At 44.6% G+C, this 21,361-nt stretch overlaps 7 protein-coding genes and 1 long non-coding RNA gene across 11 annotated transcripts; 3 read left to right on the top strand and 5 right to left on the bottom strand.

Annotated features, from left to right (window-relative positions):
• Positions 1–777: 777 nt before the first annotated feature.
• LOC6497074 lies at positions 778–2,237 on the bottom strand. The gene has a single exon (XM_001962768.4). The coding sequence runs from the start codon at positions 2,115–2,117 to the stop codon at positions 954–956; it is 1,164 nt and encodes a 387-aa protein (XP_001962804.1). The 5' UTR covers positions 2,118–2,237; the 3' UTR covers positions 778–953.
• A 1,200-nt stretch (positions 2,238–3,437) lies between these two features.
• LOC6497073 (ethanolaminephosphotransferase 1) lies at positions 3,438–7,409 on the bottom strand. The gene is made up of 5 exons (XM_001962769.4): positions 7,055–7,409; positions 6,738–6,806; positions 6,027–6,649; positions 5,790–5,970; positions 3,438–4,704 (listed from the first exon to the last, which is right to left on the bottom strand). The coding sequence occupies exons 1-5, from the start codon at positions 7,139–7,141 to the stop codon at positions 4,375–4,377; spliced, it is 1,290 nt and encodes a 429-aa protein (XP_001962805.2). The 5' UTR covers positions 7,142–7,409; the 3' UTR covers positions 3,438–4,374.
• On the bottom strand, positions 4,838–5,668 carry LOC26514738. Its single transcript, XM_014906876.3, has one exon. The coding sequence runs from the start codon at positions 5,392–5,394 to the stop codon at positions 4,951–4,953; it is 444 nt and encodes a 147-aa protein (XP_014762362.1). The 5' UTR covers positions 5,395–5,668; the 3' UTR covers positions 4,838–4,950.
• On the top strand, positions 7,300–8,242 carry LOC123257339. Its single transcript, XR_006507386.1, has 2 exons — positions 7,300–7,436; positions 8,063–8,242. It is a non-coding gene; the product is annotated as an uncharacterized LOC123257339 (long non-coding RNA).
• LOC6497072 (centrosomal protein of 104 kDa) lies at positions 7,708–14,041 on the bottom strand. 2 transcript variants are annotated; one of them, XM_014906027.3, is made up of 8 exons: positions 13,551–14,041; positions 11,340–11,507; positions 10,201–11,281; positions 9,667–9,805; positions 8,623–9,608; positions 8,424–8,569; positions 8,247–8,348; positions 7,708–8,187 (listed from the first exon to the last, which is right to left on the bottom strand). In XM_014906027.3, exons 1-8 carry the CDS (start codon positions 13,588–13,590, stop codon positions 8,051–8,053), a joined length of 2,799 nt encoding a protein of 932 aa, XP_014761513.1. In that variant the 5' UTR covers positions 13,591–14,041; the 3' UTR covers positions 7,708–8,050. The 2 variants fall into 2 exon arrangements, with proteins under 2 accessions (XP_014761513.1, XP_001962806.1); XM_001962770.4 differs by having other exon boundaries at positions 9,667–9,781; positions 13,551–14,040.
• On the top strand, positions 10,081–13,115 carry LOC6498431 (transmembrane reductase CYB561D2). Of its 2 annotated transcripts, none has more exons than XM_014906640.3 (4): positions 10,081–10,187; positions 12,055–12,327; positions 12,450–12,642; positions 12,718–13,115. In XM_014906640.3, the coding sequence occupies exons 2-4, from the start codon at positions 12,163–12,165 to the stop codon at positions 13,047–13,049; spliced, it is 690 nt and encodes a 229-aa protein (XP_014762126.1). In that variant the 5' UTR covers positions 10,081–10,187; positions 12,055–12,162; the 3' UTR covers positions 13,050–13,115. The 2 variants fall into 2 exon arrangements, with proteins under 2 accessions (XP_014762126.1, XP_014762125.1); XM_014906639.3 differs by lacking the exon at positions 10,081–10,187 and adding an exon at positions 10,196–10,318.
• A 37-nt stretch (positions 14,042–14,078) lies between the features above and the next one.
• Positions 14,079–15,031, top strand: LOC6498432 (dolichol-phosphate mannosyltransferase subunit 1). Its single transcript, XM_001962772.4, has 3 exons — positions 14,079–14,269; positions 14,324–14,534; positions 14,601–15,031. Exons 1-3 carry the CDS (start codon positions 14,166–14,168, stop codon positions 15,009–15,011), a joined length of 726 nt encoding a protein of 241 aa, XP_001962808.1. The 5' UTR covers positions 14,079–14,165; the 3' UTR covers positions 15,012–15,031.
• On the bottom strand, positions 14,991–21,343 carry LOC6497071. Of its 2 annotated transcripts, none has more exons than XM_032455491.2 (10): positions 21,253–21,343; positions 19,818–19,942; positions 19,553–19,755; positions 18,149–19,415; positions 17,984–18,089; positions 17,112–17,920; positions 16,308–17,055; positions 16,060–16,250; positions 15,515–15,990; positions 14,991–15,456 (listed from the first exon to the last, which is right to left on the bottom strand). In XM_032455491.2, the coding sequence occupies exons 2-10, from the start codon at positions 19,886–19,888 to the stop codon at positions 15,236–15,238; spliced, it is 4,092 nt and encodes a 1,363-aa protein (XP_032311382.1). In that variant the 5' UTR covers positions 19,889–19,942; positions 21,253–21,343; the 3' UTR covers positions 14,991–15,235. The 2 variants fall into 2 exon arrangements, with proteins under 2 accessions (XP_032311382.1, XP_001962809.1); XM_001962773.4 differs by having other exon boundaries at positions 21,059–21,315.
• Between the last annotated feature and the right edge of the window lie 18 nt (positions 21,344–21,361).

Here is a 21,361-nt window from a genome sequence, read left to right as displayed (position 1 = left end):
CTTCTAATGCTTCTCCAGCAGCCATATAAGACACAACTTCTATTCAGCATGGGGATCATCCTTGGAGATTGAGTCTATTCTCGGGGGGTTTCTGATTTCAATGATTTGATAAAAGGAATCATTCTAATTAAATGGCATGGTTGAGATAATTCTGCATAATTCTGTGATACATTTTTAAAATATAATCCCATTTATAAAAAGTTTCAATAGTAACCCATTAACCTCAATTCGGACTAACCTTAGAAAAAATGATAAATCATTAACAGTATACTAATAAAGTGAATTGCAGTAGGTCATCGTCCGAAATGTGTTGATTTTTTCATTTATCTAGTTGGGCTGCAGTACTGGGCGCCAGTACAGGTTCAATGACTTGGCCACAGGAAGAGGATGGGAACTGGGTGCGTCCACCTGTAAACTGGTTTCGCTTAGAGAACCTACCCACAAATTACCCAGCAGCTGGCCTTTATTTCTGGTTGGTAACTGACGTTTGTTAGCCCCTGGCTGTCAAGATGTTGGCCTCATCCTTCAGCGGATCATCATTATTGCTGCCGGACCGTTAGCCTAGACCTCAACTTCCGCCTTCGGTCTAAGGTAAACATCTCACCTGTGATTTACAACTCAAGTTTTCATTCAAAGCTTACAAATTATTACGTTATGATGCTATAAATATTACTTTTATTTTATTTAAAAAAATGATATATTTGAAAAGCCTAAAAGTAAGCCTGAATAGTTCCGGCATCTATTTCCATTCCAAAAATATGAATAGTTCAAAATAAGTATAAGTCAATAAATAAAAAATTTATTTTAATATTAAAATATAGTTTTAAGATCAATTATATATATAGTTTATGTATTTTTAATCCTTTGCAAGACGATATTACGGCTTAAGTCTAAAGTGTGCGAATACGAAGCTAATATATAGGCTGGCAGTCTTGCAGTTCTTCTCTTCTGTTTCAGTAGCCCTCGATCTGGCGGCAGGCGCCGTAACTATCCCGCCGTTCTCCACGAGCACAGCGTGCCAGTCCATCCCGCAACAGGGAGCGGGAATCGGCCAGGTCATCGTCTGCTAGCAGATCGAAACTAACGATCTCTGGCTCTGCAGCCTGAACACGGGTAGGTTCTTCGTCCAGGTGCCAGGTGCGACCCTGATTCACAATATAGGATGGGGCATCGATTGGCGGATAAAGACCGTTGGCACCGCCGCCCACATCGCTGCGATATATTGGGGCACTAATGGATCGAGGGCTGGCAAATTCATTGCCGCCCAGGCGATTGGTTTCCAGATAGTTATCGCCTTGCAGGGATCGAGATCCGCGGAAGTAATGGGATCCCGAGTGGCTGTATCCATCAAGAAGGTTTGATCCGGCACTGCTGCTGCTGCCACTACCGGCTGCTACTGGAGGCAGGGCCTGGATCAGCTCTGGCTCCGCTTCCAAGTGGTAGGGCTTTATCAATTGAGGCATAGGAATCAACTGCGGAGGTAGGACATCTACTTGCTGGCGCTGTAATCGCTGCCCCTGCTCGGGATCAGTGGCCGAGATGTCCACATGGTACGGGGAACGACCTTCGATGAATTCCGGAAGCACGCCTTGCGATAGAGATGGTTGGTGAGGGTGCAGATGCTGCGGCTGTTGCAGTTTCTGAAGGGGGTTCTTTTGGTAGAAGGACTTCAGGGGATTGCCTTTGAGAGAGTGTTTCCGCTTTGAGGCACCACTGTTACCTCTATTGGCTCCCCGTCCGAGCAGCTCCAGCAAGCTGATACCCTCCTGTGGGCCAGGTGGAATCAGCAGGATCATAAAGTTCTCGAGGTCGGCGCGAATATTGTACTGTCCTTCCTGCCGCTGGTCGTAGGTCACGGTCCGACGACGCACTGGCTCATCCTCCGCTCCGCTTGAGGGTGGTAGTGGTGGAGGTTGCAGCAGAGCCGGCTGACCACTGATTCCGCCCGCCTCGATAGCCTGGGGCGGAGCCATGGCCGGAAAGTGCTCTTCCTTATTATCTTGAGGTTTCGGAGAAGGCAGATCTGTCGGTAGTTCCGTGGTGGAAAGCAAGGGACTGGAACTGACTAGCGCCACTGTCAACAGCACTATTGTGAAAGTCTTCCAGGTCCAGGCCATTTTTCTCAATTGATCTCGATCCCAATGTACAGGTCAGGTTGCTCCGCTTGGCGTTCTTGACTCGGGCGCTTCTGCCTTGCAACTGATCCCCATTTCGAAGGGAGGGCTGCGATGTTAGCATCGAAGTTGTCGTCGGCGCAGGCGCAACTTTCATATTCCGACACAGTCGGTGTCGCTGCAGTGAGAGAAAAAATGGGTGCGTTTATTAAGAGGTTATTTCTCATTATAAGATATACTCTAAGTACTTCATATTTTTATTGAAATAGATCTTCCATATCCAGAGATACTTGGATCTAAAAATAGTTTATTAAATATACTTAGAAATGTTCTAAAAAACTTAGTGTTTACTGACTTACTGATATTTATTTATATATTTTTAATGGAAGCTTCAATAAATAGCTTTGAAATAATATGAAATAATAACTACAGTATTATACGAATTTTTAAAATTAAAAAGTATATGAAGAGTATGACTTAATACTCTACACTTAATTTAAGACCTGTCAGATATATTATTTGGCATATTGGAAAAGACTTTCTTTACCACTTTTTCTACCTCTGTAGCTTTACTTCTGCTGCTGCGGTAGCTTTCTTCTCTCTTCTCAATGCTCGGTTCTTGTTCTGGTTTTGGGTTTATTTATGCCACTTACTGGTCGTCGCTTTTTGTTCGGCCGTGCCCATTTCGGCTGCGTGACTTGGTAGCCGGGCGTCCGTCTCCGTTTGTTGATATTGCCCAGTCAGTGGATGGGCTCTGCTGATCCGGAGTCGGTTAGAGGGGGTGTATGATGGGATCGGTTCTCACCGCCTGGCACAGTGGGCTCTCAATTCGATTTTCACGCCAATTAGCTAATGAGGAAGCGGTTGGTTCGCTCCCTGGATAGAAAAACAGACCTAGCACGCATATAATCAGCACCGCTGTCACCTGAGCAAACGATATCAATCGGATCATGAGAGTTATATTAATTTGATTTATGGATAAATCAAATATAGGTGCAGCATTAAGCTACAGGCACGCCCATCCCAATAATTCATTCAAGTATTCTTTAAAAAATTTACAAAAAGAACTCAAATAATGACCATAAAAATGATAACTCTGTCTTGTGAACCAAGTATACCCTTAATTTAATTCACTAAATATTAGCTGCTGAATATTATTGAACAATAAATTGCCTAATATTCCCTTCGCTTGGCCTACAAACACCAGGTAGATTCATCAACTTTTTCAAAATGTTTACTTTGCGATCTGGAGAATCTTGATCTTGAAAGTGGTCAGCGAATAAACATAAATCAAAAGACGAATTCATACCAAAACACGGCTTGTGATTTTTAAAACATGATTTTATTTGTATACTGTCGTTTAAGTAATGGAGGGGGCAGGTGGGAATCCGGAAAGTTCGGGTTCTAGTGCAGGTGGGGGTACATGAATATATCTATACAAGCGGGCGCTATGGACGACGTCACATTACAGTTGAATGACATTGAGTTTCGCTTAAATAATACAAAAATACGTTTATGTATTTAAATAATTAGAGGTTTTTGCGGTTATTTTATTTTTAAGTGGCTTAGTGACTGTGTTGTATATTTACTATTGTAGAACAGATGAAAATAATACAATAAAAATAAATTAAGCATAGCACGTACAAATTATTCGATTAGGTCTAGACAAATATATATAACACTGAAAAATTGTTTGCCATTTAAGGTCAGAGGAAGCGAGCGTTGTCTTTTTACGATTTGCGCTGTAGTATAATCATTGAAGAGAAATTTAAATTACTAGGCTAAACTGTGTTTTAAGCTGATTTATATTGTGTTGGCTTAAGCACTCGCATAATTGAGTTTATGGACTGGAACTTATCTGGCCGCAATTATTGGCTTTCATTAATACTACTGTGATATCTTTGAAACAGATAATATCACTGGTCATGACTTGTACACTCATTTGATCTACGACGGGTCTTTAGCTTTTACATTCAATATTCAATCAATAGTCAAGTTAATGAATTATCATTGGAAGAGAGCATTTCGTAAATAGTCATCGGGGGAAAGTCCATCGTTAGTGTAGAACTAGTATAATTACTGTCGTAAGTATATTCTAACTATTACAAATTATACATAATCTCACAAGAATCATTTAACTAAACAGCCTCCATGATGATACAAGAGCGTGGAAAAAAACACTCGGCTAAAACGAGAATAGCGCAATCTCCGATAAAAGCATGCACATTAAAAAGCTGACGATGTCCTTTTTGCCATCTGCCTAATCCTGTTTCTTTGCAGTTTGGTCGACCTCCTGTTCCTGCAGATTTCTTTGGTCTTGCCCCAATGGAGCCTTTGGCGGCTGCACCTCCTCCGGCACCCGCTTGTGCACTGTGAAGCAGACACGATTGAAATGCTCACACATCTGGTTGACCACACTGGCACCATAATGCCAGTGGCTGAGAGTCGTCACTATCAAGAGCATATACAGCAGAGGCCTTTCCAAAAACGGTATCCAGAGGCTGACTAATAGTGACAGAGCGTACATGGGCATTTGCCAGTGCCAGGCATCACATCTCGTCACGGACATTTGGGACACAATCAGCCGGCACTGCAATTAAAAATTAATTATTAATATCACAAAATGGATGGAGTTTGAACCCAATTTTCTGCCTAGGTTTCATACTTGAGTTGTTTGGATATTTTTTTGACACTTTCCCACTAATTATGAAACCTATGGATGCTTGAAATTACAAAAAATTTAGACCTAATTTATTGTGCCAATATCAATACTATATTTAAACTAAGATGACTTTAATTTTTGGAACTTTTTTGAATTAAAGAAATCCAAAATGAGTTATTTAGTATTTAGCTTGCCCATCAAAACCTGCGTAAACAGTGGATCATTCTCGTGAGGAAACACGAAGGTGCCGCGGTCCCGTCTAAGATAGCGGTGGGCCCGATCCGAATACCATCCGTATATCTGGTTAACAGTCATCGGCTGTGGTGTCGCATGCTTCATCTCGTACTGCTGATCCTCGCCATCATGGAGTTTGGCTATTTTGGAGGCGTTTTTCAGGGACTCAGGATCCAGTTTCTCGCGCATGTGGCGCACATCATTATCGGTGCAATTGAAATATGGCCAGTCATGTCGTGCGTAGAACTTCAGGGACAATGGTCGTTCATATTCCGGCATGGTAGTATAAATAATTTCCCTTGCAGAATCGCGTCCGTCTTGGTGAAGTTTTTCATATTCCAAGTCCTTCGCGCAGCGGCGACCTCCACAGCAAAAGGGTGGCATTCCGAAGACTTATTCAGATAAAGTTTTAAACAAAAACAATTCCGGTATGGGGCAGTCGAGTGACTCAATGATTGTTATAGCTTTTTTGGCAGTTAACGCCGGGCCAGGGGACTTACATAGAGGCTGACACACCCGGCCCTTATCTATATTATACATATATGATTCTAATTCACACGCGACACAGTTTGATAAGGAAACTCTGAACTGGATGGGAGTATATTGGTTCTACAAGTCGAATGTCCCCTTTTTTTTATCAAAGCCCCGCAATTGGGTTATACCTTTAAGTAAGCCTTTCATAATAAAATTTAAAAGAATCTAACCAAGTTATTTTTACAAAGAAAAATTTAAAAAATAGGGAACATTGAGCAGGTTATTAGATTCTAAATATTACTTACGCTGACATTGGAGAAAATAGTGCCACTGAGCATAAAGATAGCACGAGGATCGGTTTCCATAATGTCATTTCGTGATAAAAACGGCCACGCAAGTAGGATAATAAAGTAGGTGAGGAAGGGCCACGCCGGCCGGATAGCTTCCCAGAAGGACAGCAGACGACCAGTACGATGAACATACGAGCTAATTAGAAAACAGCCATTAGAGTCCCATTATTTAAATATAATTCTTTAACTCACTTGTAAACATTGAGGACCACCAACGGAAGGTTCGCCATGGCGCTGACATGCAGAACCGCCTCCATGACATTTCCCAGCGGCAGTGTTCCATAGGAGCCCAACGGTATTTCAAACTTCCAGCGTTCGAAGCCCATCCACCAGGTGACAAGGTACATGGCCGTGCTACCCCACATGCTCAAATCATAGCCCCAGGGCAGGTAGAGGATGCCGGTGTTGTACTTCTCCCAGTGCGACACAAAGAAGTTGAAGTAAACCGTAAGGCAGACGTAGTACATCCGCATCGGTCGCACCGAGTAGACGCGACTCCTACCGAAAATACTGTACAGGCACGTCGGGATCAGCATGGCCGTGTATGAGTCCAAACCGTGGTCGAAGAGCTCGCCCAGCGGGCCGGAAAGTCCGATGCGCCGAGCCTGTTTGCCATCGATACCGTCCAGCGTGTAGGCCACAAAAATGTTGATCGCTGTACACATCCAGACCCAGGTGGGAATTGGAGTTGTTCCCTCCTCGCCGGAACTAGCCTCGAAGTTCCAGTCATAGTACGAGAGAAGCACCAGGTTCATGGCGCTAAACAGGAAGCCCAGGAATGTCATCAGGTTGGGGGCAAACCATCGCGGGAAGAACTGAGTGAGTAAGTCGGATTGGGTGGGTTGGTTTCCCCCACATTATGAGTATTGATTTTTGCAAGCAATGAATTCTCAGAATACTAACCTTGACTAGCCAATCCCAGAAGGGATGCATAACATACTGACTCAGCGGTGAGGTGTCGATGGCACTGTACTGTAAGAAAAACAATGGATTAGAATGGAAAGTGAGGAACGGACAAAAAGATATTTGGTTTGCTTGGCACTGAGGTTGCTAAAAATAGATTTTAATTGAAATAAAAGACAAGTACTAAGAACTGGTTTGGCTTGGCTTCTTTGAAATTGAAGAACAGCGGACGACCCTCACACCACCGTCTTCCTTTTTCAGCCGTGGTACAGCCACCCCTTCGGGTTTCCTGAAATGCAGATTATGTAGTTGCATACCTTGTAGTTGTCGAATCCAGTGATTTGCGCTGCGGTCAGGTATTTGTACTCCATCCATCGCCTCACCAGCGTCTGCATTTTCTTCATGATTGCTGCTCTTGAAATTTGAAGTATTTTAATCTAAACGGAAAAACACGCGACCGGCGAGTGGGGCGGCGGGAGTTTGATGTAAGCAACGCCTGATGTTGCCTTCAATGTAATTTACGGCCAATTCAGAACATGTTTCCAAACGGTTGCGACTTTTTAATTTAGCGTGCAAGTCGCGCCGGGAGCTCTGGTTTATTTTTATTGCAAAATTTTTTTTCTGCCGGTCTTATCGAAAATAAATTAAGAAGTCTGGCAGCACAGCGTGGTAGCGCTACCAAAGGAAACCCATTAAAAGGTCCGGCAACGCTGGGGTTATCGGTTATTTGAAATTGTTAGAATTATCTAAATAGAATTTGAAATTATTTAAATCTTTAATTGTAAAATCAATCTCTTTAATTTAAATTTTGTTTTCAAAATTTTTCCTCTTATAATTTAATAATTATAATTATTATTCTTGTAAACTTTCATACTGCACTTTCGATAGCAATTTTTCCACCCACAAAGCAATTAATATTAATTAATCAATGCAATTAAAAATTATGAACTATGCACTTTTGGCCTCGGTTATAAATGTGCATTGAATAGAAAAGACATATACTCACAAAGATTGGTTTAAAACTTTATGGATGGGCTTTATTTATTGTAAGGACGTTTCAAAAATTCTTGTAACTCTATTAACAAATCACATTTCGCATAAAACATACAAATGAATTCATAAAAATAAATCTATAGTTAACTAATTGGCATAACAAAATCTGTCTAAATTGAATGTTTAGTGTAAAAATAAATAAAATAACGCTTATTTCTATTGTGACTGCAGTTGCTTAGTTTCCTCTTGACTAGTATAGTTGCTCTAATAAATTCGCTACGCTTGCAAATAGATCAGTTAATTTTACGCCGCTTATAAGCTTATTTTTTCAGATTCTTTTTTCGAGAATTCCCAGGACAGCCGCCTCCGCTTAGTAGGTGTAACTTCCAGCCGCCATCCTGTGGAAGATGGACATCATCGTGGCATAGTGGACAACGCGCAGCTCCCGTTTTCAATTCTACAAAATTTTACAAATGCTAATAATTATTATTAAAATATATTTAAGAAAGAAATTACCACGACAATAGTCTTCCATTTGATGAAGCTCGTAGAGCTGTTTATGGACTGATTCAGTGCAGCGGGCGCAAACAACATAGCTATCCTTGGCATCACATTCAGCTGGAAAAAATAGGATATAAATATTCATTTAAATGTATTTACATATATAGAAAGAAAGAAATCTTTAAAACTCACTAGTCAGGTGGTAGTTAAGTGCTGCTATCTCCAGCACTTGGCTGCATTGAGGGCACTTGGTGAGGAAGGGACAAGATTTCCAATAGTGTCTATCCAACTGGCTAGTATCGCTTCCAGCACACGACCATTCACAAAAAGGACATCGTCTGAAAAACATATTTTTTGTAAATTCTTTAAAAGGAGTTATCAATATACTTACATTTTGGGCACATTATCTTCGGTAGATTCAGAGTTAGTGGCGGAGCCCTTCCGGGAACTCGAGGCGGAAAGCATAGAGCGTTTTAGTTGCTCGTTGTATCGCTGCTTTCCGTTGCAGCTGGCATACCCGTTGTTGGAGCTATTTAAATGTCCAGGACTTGTGGCATGTCCGCTATGACTTTTTAGCTGTCGCGACGCATCCGAACTAGTGGAGGCTTTATCAGCCGGGGACGTAGCCGCCTCGAGCAGTTCCTGTTTCCGATCTAGGTCTAGCTTGTCAAACTCCGTAAACAACTGACGATAGAGAAGATTGCGCCTCGTGATGTCGTCGTCGGGAGGCAGCTGCTTGCGTACGAGTCGAGGATTAACCTTATAAACCAGGAGCAGGATACGCTCCGCTACTTTGCGAACCGGCTCTGCCGGATGGTGGATGCCCGAGCAGCCGCACTCGGATAGAGCTCGACATGTCAGTCCACTGTGCTTGTCCGTACTGATGCCTTGAGTATGAACCAACTGCTCTAGCATTTGTAGGCGACTCATGGCCAGCCGCTGGTGAGTTCCGGATCCAACGCTTCGCGATAGAGCCGGTGCGACCAAGTGCTGCTCTGCTACCTCAGGGCAGGCGGCAATGCTTAGGATTGTGTGCTGGGCCAGGGTGTGAAGACGGGCAGATGGATCGCCGGATTTGGCTAGCAGTTCGGGCAGAAGCCGATCGACGCAGCGGGCTACTTCACTGGGCGAAACCCGCCCGGGTACATATTCTAGAAACAAAACGCGCACAGTCTCTGTAGCCTGACCAAATACCGAGTAGACTGCATCTCGCACAGCCCTGTGAAGTAGCAAGGCTGCGCTTCGTGCCACTTTATTAGGGCTGGCGGCGAGTTCGTTACCCGAGGCCTCCATAAGCTCCTGATCCTTCAGGAAATTCCGCAGGCGCATTAAACCATCCTCTCTATCCTGGAATTGTCGGGAATAGAACTGCTCTACCTGAAAGACCAGAAAATACATTAAGCAAAGAAAGGCTAAGGGATTCCAATGGACTTACCAACTCACTACCGAAGACCAGGATCGGCAAGGCTGCCTGGCGACGCTCGCGGTCATTTAATCGCGAACGTCCCCGGTTTGGATCTGCCTCCAGCAGCGCGTTTCCTTGACATTCCCTTAAAAATTCATTAGTATTCGAACTGTAAGCGGTTTGTATTTTGGGATAACGGTACGGCAACGTTTACGTTTTAAGATACGGATTACGGATTATAGAAATAGTAAGAACAGATACATGAATAAGTACAAGCTAACTAGAAATAAAGGATATCTTCGGATTAGTATACTATATTGTATTTAAAATAACTTAAATTAGTTAATTTTTAAATGAAAATCTTCTTTGGTTCAAATTCAAACTAGTAGACCGTTATTTTCTATCGAACAATCGACACTATTGATTAAAATCAAGTACGACCATGACATGCAACACTGTTACTTTAAAAAATCATAAAAATTTATTACTGCTACCAATTAAACAGCTCCTTATCTATGCTGTTAAGGACAACGGATTAACGTCTACCCATGGTACGGTACTCACTGTCTCAACGTGGGAATTGCCCGCTCCTCGTAGTCCTCGTACGAGTTGCGCGGAACACTTTTGTTGCGCCTGCGGAGTGATCCTTGCCGGCTAGACATTGGCGAACTGTGGCGTGAAGGTAGGCGTGGAGATTGTGGTAGCTCATCATGAGATTTCCTCCAACCGCCCAGTGCTGGTGCGGGTGCCGCCTGCAACGTGGCCGGAACGGGTGCTACCACAACGTTGTCATTACTCGCTTGCCCCTGGGAACCGTCGGTGGAAGATTTTTCATCCAAACTGAGGCTCGCCATGCTCTTGGGACTGAAAGTGGCCTCGGCTAGAGCCTGCGCGACGTCCTGCAGGCTGGGAGCCGCCGGCAGGCTGGGCTTTCCGGCCGCGTAAATTTCGCAGCTCTGATCGTTGGAGCTGAGTACGCCCTGTGGCTCCAGCAACTGCTGGACTTGCAGCTGTCGTAGTACCGCCGCTCTGTACATCTCTATCTGCTCCTTTCGCAGTTTGGCGGTTGTGAAGTCCTCCTGTTGCACAGCTTGTCGCTTGGCCAGAGCATAGCGGCCCAGTCGTTCTCCGGCAGTCCTCAGAGCGGTCATACATAACTTCAATTTTCGGGCGTACTCGAAACGCTCAGCACTCACAGCCAGCGCCTTTCGTTGCTCGAGTTCCCGTATGCACTGGACCACGGAGTCCTCCACGTACATAGAGAATAGGAGGTCATCGCAAATGGACGCCAAAGCCAGCTCTCCGGTGGCCGTGTCAAGCGGTGGCGCCTCGTTGCCCAAGTTGTCCTCTCCGTTTCCGTTTCCATTATTTGGGTTTAATTCTAAATCTTCCCCCAGCACATTAACCGCCATCAGCGAGATCTGACCTGCAGCATTGTACTCGTTGCCCTGGACTCCAATCAGTCGCAATTTTAGGTGCGTTCCTCGTCGGGGACTCACTGTGACGCTCTGCAGCTCTCGGGATTTGTAGTTTGTGTTGGCATTATCCGCTAGGGCGACGAAGCCGAGGAAGTCGAAGTATTGCGACGACGGAGTGCTGGGGATAGATTTGGGTGAGTAGTGCAACCAGAGCTCTACTTTCTCAGCTTAGGAGGGAAGAAATTAGGATTAGATTGGACACTTGCTAGGTATGGATTTACTTACGAATTAGATACTGGTGGGCTAGAAGTTGGATGCGATAGATCTTGGCCGGTTGCTGGAATCGGAGGATAATGTCGTGCGTAGTGAGTCCTCTTTCCGAAGCACTTCTCCAGCCATGCACAGTGGGTCCGTGGGTATTCAGTTCGCTGGCCGGAAAGTTGGTATCCTCGTCTAAAAAAAAATTGTTGATAGTCATCATTACTTGCACTGATTAAGAGTATTTGGTTCTGAGTGACAATTTCTCTTACGTGTCCCAAAATAAAGCTAAAGAAGTGAGTTAATTTCGGTTAATGCCGAAGTTCACATACTCTTAAATTTTTTCCATAGCCCTTTACACTTATAGATTTAAAATTATCAGATAGACAGACTTAAACCCGGTAGATACTCTTACCCTGAAAGAGTATGTTATTGCATCATAATAATTCTTATCATTTTACTTTTCTCTTCAAAGGAATTTGATAATACTCTTACACTAGTAGTGGTCGATCGGGAAAAACACAACTAGACACAATATTATGTTAGTTATTTTATTAATAATTTTATTTATTATATTAATTTTGTTTATTTTCCATGAAAACATAAAAAATGTGTTTTAAATTAATTAAAATGTGTAGTTTTATGACATGGAACTATTCATCTAACCTCAGTTGTGCGACTCTATCTCACTTGTGGCTCTCTCTAATACATTTTTGTCCACGTTCTCTGTTTTGTATTTAAGCAACTGCGAGCTACACGTTACTTTAGTCGTATTTCACCTGGTTCTTCAATAACATACTTCTGTATCATTGCTTACGTTCTCCGGATAGCATAAATAATAGTGGACAACATGCCGGAGAGTTATACGGGAAAAGATGCGTGGCTGCAAATCCAGAGCTTACTGAACAGCATAAACCACATTCTAATTTTCCTGGTGGCTGTCTTCTATTTCATCCTCGCCCGCAGCTTGGAGTTCAAGGATACTGCCATGCATATGTTTCTATGTGGAACCGGAGTGAGTACAAACCGATAATGCTATCAGTACTATTAGAAGTATTAATCGGGGTAGTCAAATAGCAACGTCATTATCTTATCATAATATCAGCTAAAAGGCTTTTCCTTTCCTATCCACGATAGTTCCACGTCCTAATGGCCCAAGCCATGATGTCACACTACAAGGTAAATCCTCTCACCCGATGGATGTCGCACCGCAACAAGTCGCGCTTTCATGCTGTCGTGCAAATCGTGGGCAGTTTCATGATTCTCTTGGGAGCTGCCGGTAAATTTTCCAGTAAAGATGTGCACTTCAACACCTGGCACGGACGTGTAGGTGAGTGGATCCGGGGTTTCCACAACTTATATTCATAAGGATATGTGCATAATTTAACTTATTCTGGTCTTGCAGGAGCTCTGGCTACCCTCGGTTGTGTGGCTGGCATTTTGGGAGGATTGGTGAATTATTTCCAGCCAAAGTTCGCCCTGAAGATGCATCCTGTATCGGAACTGCGCTTCCGGCACAACCTAGGCGGCATTGTCACATTTACTGTTGGTATGGGAGCAATCTTCCTGGGCTACTATTCAAAGTTCTTCACCAAGTTTGTGGACAATGACTTCATTCCGGCCTTGATGCTAGTCACCACTATCGTCTATGTGCTGTCTGTGATTGCACCGGTAGCATCCCTGTTACCAAAGCTGAGGTACAGGGCTAGGACGAAGGAGGTGGCAAAGAGTTCATAACTCGAGATGGAGCTAAAAACCATAGAGGCTAACTAAATAAATAGATTGGCTTGACGCCAAATGCAATTTGTTGGCCGCAATTCTTAATTGGATATGCAGACACTAAAAAAACCGAGGCTGCCGGCAATATGTCAATATTATAATGAAATATTATGGTCATCGCGGTTGCAGTGGTTTGGTTCCCCTCGGAGTAATGGCCCATGGAAAATTGAATTTGCTGCAATTAAGTGCGAATGTAATTCGTTTTTGAATCCCAACGTCCTGGCGCACTAGGCGTATCCGTGTTTTATCGATTTCTCAAGTGCAGTAAGTTGTGAAAGGAGTAGTGAGCGCAAAACGGATGTTTTTACTTATGACCAGAAAAAAAAACTAAAATAAAAATATAATAAAAATGTAAAAAAAAAATTAAAAAATAAAGAAATTTAATAATTTAAATACAGAAATAAATAAAATTGGTTTGATTTTTTTTTTGTATGTAAATATACTATAATGTTTGTTTACCTGAAGCGAATACCACGTTAAATGGAATTTTCTTGGCCATTTTGGCGACTTTTAATACGGAATGTTATGTCCACAACAGACTTATTTGAATTCCTAGACTCCAAGATGGGACATCCTTTCAGGGAGGTCCTTGCACCACGTCTGTTGACTATCGTCGCTGTCGGTTAGTGTGGGCACATAAATGTTATCACAATAGACCGTTACTGTCGCGGAAATCACATAATTGTGACAACCAAGTGTCAACTCGGTGGATTTTTTCACTTTTTATTGGTTTTATTGAGTTTCCGATTTTGGCCTTTATCGCAACCGTCGACGGTTTCGTTCTGGCCAACACCGATCTGGCCACTCTGTCATGACTGTGTAACGTAATCGGTTCTTAGATACCCTTCAAAAACAGTTTTTTGTAAACAGATCTTAAATTTATATTAAATAAGCTCAAAAATTTATAAATTCAAGTTTTTGAATTGGAAATAATCCGTTACTTTATGACTGAGTATTTTCATTCACAATCTGTAAAAAATAGCTAAATTTGACTCAAAAGTGGCTACATTGCCATCACAGTGGCATCCCAAGAGTGGCAACGTAACACAAAATTAGAAGAACCAAAAATTAGATATGCCAACAAACAGTCACAAATACAGCATTTTGCTACCCACCTACAATGAAAAGGACAATTTACCTATAATAATATGGCTAATTGTGAAATACATGAGTGCCAGGTGAGAAAAATATCTTAAATGGCTAAAAAATACGAATAATGTTTACCTTTCCAGTGGGTACGAGTACGAGGTGATTGTTATTGACGATGGCAGTCCGGACGGAACTTTGGAGGTGGCGAAGGACCTGCAGAGCATTTACGGCGAGGATAAAATTATCCTGAGGCCTCGCAAATCGAAGCTGGGCCTGGGAACAGCCTACATCCATGGAATTAAGCACGCCACTGGGGACTTTATAATAATTATCGATGCCGACTTGAGTCATCATGTGAGCATAGATAAGGTTGCTAAACTGACGTGTAGATGAACTTAACTCTGGTTTATTCCTTCGTAGCCCAAATTCATTCCCGAGTTCATCAAGCTGCAGGAGAAGAACGACCTAGACATTGTATCTGGCACCCGGTACGCAGGAGACGGCGGCGTCTACGGTTGGGACTTCAAACGCAAGCTAATCTCGCGCGGCGCCAACTTCTTGTCCCAGGTGTTGCTCCGACCTAACGCCAGCGATCTGACTGGATCGTTCCGACTATACAAAAAGGATGTCCTTGAGAAGTGCATTGCCAGCTGTGTGTCTAAGGGCTACGTCTTTCAAATGGAGATGCTAGTGCGAGCTCGCCAGCACGGATACAGCATCGGCGAGGTGCCCATTACTTTTGTCGACCGCATCTATGGCAGCTCCAAGCTTGGAGGCACCGAGATCGTTCAGTTTGCCAAGAATCTGTTGTACCTTTTTGCAACCACATAAACATTCTTATTGACAGATTAGATTTTTAAACTTTTAAATTTCTTTGGATTTTCTTCGCTTTTTTTTGTACATTTGGTAAGATTTGTTTAAAGAATTTTACATACAACTATGAATTATGTTTGAGAAATTGTTTGCCGTATTAATAATAATTCAGAGTTCTTCCCAGGGGCGTCCTCCGATAAGTTCATTTATAATTTGAATAATGATAACTAGCATTAATTGATTTAATTACTCAAGTCGAAAACTTTGCGCTGGTTGTCCGGATTGCCGTACAGAGTGCCGCAATCGTCCTCCAAGACGTTACCCGAGCCGCCACCATAATTCTTTAGAGCTAGGGTCAGCAGGGCGTTGCGGTCCTTAAGAGCCAGGACAACAAAAGCCCCGTTGGGCAGTATCTCACATGTGCTAACTTGAGCAGGTGGCTTAAAAACGGCAAGGGATTTGGCTGTAGAAAAGAAATAATTTAGCTTCAGGAAAAATAGGAAAGACCTCCAGACACTTACCTGAATTCAACTCCCACATTCGAATTGCAGTGTCACGTCCCTCCTTGTCATAGGAAAGCAGAACCTTTCCTAGTGGGTCCAATTTCAGGAAAGTCACCGGTGCATTGTGACCGATGAGAGTGCTCTTGCAGTTGCCCGTGACTAGGTCCCAGATGAGAATCTTGGAATCCTCCAGGCCGGCTATCACACAAGCGTTCACCTGGGAGATGGCTAGGGAAACGGTGTTGCAACTTGGCTTCCACTTCTTGAACAAGGTCCCGCTCTGAAGATCGTAGACCACAATAAAGTTGGGAGTTGTCGGTTCATTCAGCTCCTTGGCCACTACGCAGACGTAGGATCCTTCGTGGGTGATAGCGGAGAGCGAGGTGATGAAGTCGTGGTGCGGGATGCGGAGATCATACAGGAGTTTGCGCTGCGACAGATGCCAGACAAGCAGAGGGAAGGGTTTTTGGGTCTCATCACCACAGACCAGGATGCTGAAAATAAAACAACCGGAAGTGTCAGCCTATCAATTCTTGAACGTAGCTTCTTTCATTTTTATTTACCGTCCATCTCCAGAGACCAATAGGGAGTTAAGGAAGCGATCTTCGCCGGCCTTAAAAGTGGTCACACAGTCACCAGACTCCAGGTTCATGAGATTGACATACATGCGGTTGCGGGAAAGGCAAACCAGGTGGTTCTGATCATGCAACCCAAAGTAGGGCATCTTCTGGTTCATTACTCCCTTTAGTGTAACCTGGAGAAATCAAATCTATTAGCAAATGAAATTCAAAGTCAAAATATTGAAAATCACCTTGAATTTTCCCTCGTCAAGATTGATTACACGGATCTCACGGCGACATAGGACTGCTGCTTCATAGTTGCCGACAGGACACATTGCCGTAGGCTGCTGGATGCCCTGAAGCTCACGAATGCGGCAGCAATTCTTTACATCCCAGATACAGATCTCAGCGCGCTCCGTGCACAAGGAAGCCACATAGCATCCGGGCTGCGGAAGATTCATCAGCACATCGTAGCCCTTCACGGGATTAGTTTCCTGGGCTTCTCCCTCGACGGTGGCGTTCTCCTGTTCCGGTTCCAGCCGATTACCATTTTCCGCATCAATGTCTGCATTCAAGATCTCCAGAAAAGCGAACTCCAGCTCGTTGGTGCATTCCCACCAGGACCTTATCTTCTCGTCGTCTTTGAGCTCTGGCGATTCCCGGAAGCGTGTCTTCAGGTAGTACTTCATTAGAGTGTAGAACTGCTTGCCATCGTAGCTTAATTCGTGAAGATACTGCTCGAGGAATTCCTTAAGGAAGTTGATGTGGACATAGCTAGGGGCAGAGTCATTGGCGTTATTGGTGGCTAGCCAATTTGCCTGTAGAATGTCGTTAAGCAGGTGGTCTGGCCCTGTGGCATGTACCTTGTTGGCGATCCAGGGCAGGTCGGTAAAGTAAAAACAGTTAAAGAGTATGTCGATCTTGTGCGGCGCCGGCTTATCCTCGATGACGGCACAGAAGTGATGATAAGGCAGTTTTAAGTACTTTTGGTAATTGTAGCTACCATTGGGAATATATATTAGTTTTAGAATATACCGAATATATGATGTACTTACGTGTTAGCACCCTGGATACCCTTGAACTCGCTGTCCTGCCGGTCGAAGTAGTCCCGCAGCGCTTCATGAACCAGCCACTGCTTCTGCGCGTACCTCGCTAGGACGGCAAATCCAAAGCTCCTGTCTGCTATTCTAATATTCTTAAGACCTAACAGCATTGGTCCCATCAGCCAGCAGAACTTGGACCATATCTTAAAGGCGACCTGCGCCTCCAGCTGGGTCATTTTCTGAAACACACCCAGGCAGTCGCTTTCGCGGATTCCCCAAGGCGAAAGCCGTACAATCAACAGGAGCAGCTCCACCTGATCGGTGGCAAACTTGGACTCAAGCACTTGCAAGATCCGACCGGAGATGTCCCCGATCTCGCTGATAGGTTGGGCCACATGGCCCAGCCAGGCGAGCCACCACAAAGACTTTGCGTGGTATGGAGTCTTTCCGTGAAGGGTTTTCCATTCGTCGGGTAACTTTAGAGCTCCATTGGCCGCATAGAAGTCCCCGCCACCGGAACTGAGGATATCGTGCCACTGACGTTCTGTGAATTGGCGAAGGCGCAGGAAACACCGCTGTGGTATGCCCAGCTGCGCCAGCGCGGCAAGCATATCAACAGAGTTACCACTCGCATCCGCATCGTCTCTCTCCTCCTCCAGTTCGCTGACAGTCAGGATAATCTTGGAGTTGCCCAGCTGTTGGGGTAGCCATTCCAGAGTCTCCTCACGCTGCAGCTCATCTACGCCGTCGACGATCAGAACGAAGAAACGCTGCTGTCGCCCCAGGATCTCGCGAATCACTTCAGAATAAGCAGCAAGGGTCTGGATTTGGAGGACATGTAATTAGGATTAGAATTCTGGACCTATATCATAATATTATCTTACATGTGGTACTTGGCATTGGTGGCCTGTTTCCAGTACTGACATTTGATTGGCCATGGAACCTAGTAGCGAAGTGAGATCCGAGGATCGGGCACTCAAGTTGGCATATCTGATAAAAGGACAGGATTCTCATCACGTTTCTAGTTAAAAATGGAAGCGTTTTCTTACCTCAATATGAGCTGGGCCTCTGGCTTCCAGCGATGCACGTTCTCCATGATTTTTGACACCAGGACGCTCTTGCCGCACCCTCGAGCACCGGATATGACCAACGGTTGGGCTGTGCTGTCTCGTATATATCTCTTCACGTCATTCATGATGTCGAAATTGGCTGAGTTTTGCGCCAGAAGCTTCGAATAATGGCCAATCAGTTGCAGCTCCTCGAGTAGCACCCGGTCCACGCCCAGCGTGTTGTAGGGAATGCTGCTCTTTTGCTGGTGCTCCTCGAAAATACCGGCCATTGCCTTGTCCAGAAGGCTCTCGATTACGGCCGAAAGCTCCTCGTCCAAGATGCTCATTGTGGGCAGTAGCCGGATCAGGTTCTTCTCACACAGTTGGCTCTTGAGCTCCGAATAGACACGGCTAATCCTTCGCTGCACCTCCAGCTCCAGCTGGGTGGCATTCTCCGGTGCCCGGGATAGCTGGGCGCCTGTCTGGATCCATATGCAGCGCTTTGCCAGCTCTTGGCTCATCAACACCGTGTTGTTGATTTCCTGTTCCACGACGGTGGTCAGATACGAGTCCTTGACGTCGTCGGAAAAGAGGCGCAGCAGCACAGCTAGTAGCTCGTTGAGCTCACCGTTTGCCTGGGCGGAGTAAGGGTCCACCTGTTGGGCGTGGAGCCGGTGGCACATCGGTTGGTAGGAGTTGTCAATAGTGTACCACTTTTCAAGGAGAAGGCGCTCCGCCTCGCTGGCGCTACCCAGCACAGAGGTGAAGTCCTGGCTCTCGATGGTAAGTGGCAGCATTGGAGTGCCTAGCGTGGCACCCAAGAAGAGCACAGGCACAATGTAAGCTCCTGCGGAGTGGCGTGTGATTTCGCACAGACAGTTGGCCGCCTCCTCATGTCCGCCTTGTGCCTCCAGTGGCGTTTGTGTCCAGCGCTTTACTTCCTGCAGACGTGAGAAGTCCTTCCGACCGTTTCCATTGCCCAACTCCGTATCCGGCTCGCTATCGTGCACATCGGAAATGATGAAGTCGAAGCCTCGGCTTTGGCACTTGCTCTTGAAGTGTTTGTACAAGCTGTGGACGACACGCTTATGTTTCTTGTACTCGGTGCTATTGTCCGCCAGGATGTAAACCACGATCTTCTTGTCCCGCTCGATCTTTCGGCTAGGCGGGGGTTTGCCCTGCAAGACGCTCAGATTCCCAGATCCCGGATTTGCGTTGACCACGTCACTGGGCGCCTGCGCCCCCTGAGGTGTGGTGGTGCTGGAATCTGTGGGTAAATCAAAGAAATTCAACTTTTCTTAAAAAAAATCAATAGTCTATCAAGTCTAAAAATCAAGTCTATCTAAAAATAGTTAATCCCATGGCGTACAATTGAGCTTTAGTATGTCCATAGAAAGCACTCACCCTTGTCTGCTCCGCTGCTCTTTCCTTGGGCTGTCGGTGGCTGCTGCTTCTGGGCCTGCAGCTGGTTGCCATTGTTCTCCGGCAAAGGTGTCACCTCCGGCAGCGCCTCCACAGCTGCCAGGGGGGCGCGCTTCATATCGCCGGCATTGGTATCGGTGGAGATCAGGGTGTCCTTCTGGTCAGCCTCCTGGTAGGGAGGTGAGCTAAAATTACAGAAATGAAATCAATCTCCTTCGGACAATCGACGTCATAAAACGACACTCACTCATCGGACTTTTCGGAGGCACTGTCCTTGTCCTTCTTTTTCTTTTGGCCGGAACTGCAAACGTTACCCATGATGCAGCCTCTATTGATTCCCTCCTTTTTAAATTACAATTGACTCCTTATGTCCTGCAATTGAAAATCAGAAACACACTGTATTAAAATATCCTATCGCTAACTTCACAGCTGTTGAAAGGATATATAATCCTTTGGATAGTAATTAATACTTAATATTAAAAGTACTTCGAAAAAGATTTGTCTCATTTTTGGGGACAGCGCAATTATCTTTTATAATCGTTCCATAATGATTGCCTTAAATTTTTCATGAATTCCCATGGCTATAATTTTTTCCACAACAGGTCAATGACAAAAACAAAGTGCTTAGGGACACGGAGCATATATCCTGTGTCGCAGCGAGAGAAAAAGCTCTGGGTGAACGCATGCTCTCTGCTGGAACTTTTATAGAGATTTTCTGCGTTTGAATTGGCATTGGCGTTAATCAAGTGGTCGGACTGAGCTGGTTGTGGGGGCTACAAGGTGGGTGGGGTGGGTGGTTAGGTGGCTGGATGGCTGGTTGGCTGGGTGGCTCGGTGGTGGGTTCTGGTGGGTCTGGGTCTGGGTCTCGTCTCGGATTTATTGCGGGCAATGCGCTTGGCTGGATTTTTGTGTACACGCTTGAAAATTGTTGACGCGCGAGCTGCCCCACCGCCTCGCACTTGCTCCGTTTTCGCTTCCTCACTACCTCACTCGCTGGCCATCCCCCCCAAAGCGAAATCTCTATAGATGCAAAATATTGCTTTAGTTAAGTATTTATTGGATATCAAAATATTTTCAATCGCTCCGAACCGACACACACACACACTTTTCAGAATTCGTATTTGGGGGATACGGCTAAAAATAAATTCCCCTATATACACAGAATATATGCTTTTGAATTTGTTAGTTCGACATTTTGTCGCGACCGAATTTCGAAAAATTTTCAATATCAATTAATTTGTCAAAGTCGACATTCCCGGTCCCGTCTCTGCCCCATATCCTCCTCGTATAAATCGTAGAAGTACGATTTTGTTTCGGAATCTGGCAATCCATATATTCGCTTTTTTTCTGCATTTTTTTTTTTTGTTCAGATGGGATATCATTTGTGCACCGTCTCTCACTCTCACTCTGGTGCCAGCCAGCGCACTGTGTGTATGCATCGTTTAGTGGTTATTTGATTTATTTTAATACACAATTTCTGGCACTTACTTTTCTTTACGCGCTTTTCACATGCGCCCCCCAACCGACCCTCGCGACCCGTAGTCCTGCCCTTTCCCGTATCCGTTCCCGTACCCGTTCCCAATTCCGAACCACAAGCGACCCGAATCTAAAACATTTTTTCACTCACTGCACTCATGCACTTTGCCTTAATTAATTGCTTAATCAAAATGTTTGTTACACACTCGCCCCGAAAACATTCCGCCTAAAATGTATGTATTCCGCTCCTCTCCTTTTTATCTATATATATATTTTTTTTTTGGTTGGCGGTACGCGCTTCTCGTTTAGTCGGAT

This window comes from Drosophila ananassae, chromosome 3R, assembly GCF_017639315.1.
Source record: "Drosophila ananassae strain 14024-0371.13 chromosome 3R, ASM1763931v2, whole genome shotgun sequence".
Lineage (NCBI taxonomy): Eukaryota > Metazoa > Arthropoda > Insecta > Diptera > Drosophilidae > Drosophila > Drosophila ananassae.
The sequence above is the reverse complement of the archived record's forward strand: the minus strand, read 5'-3'. Positions and strand labels throughout refer to the sequence as shown.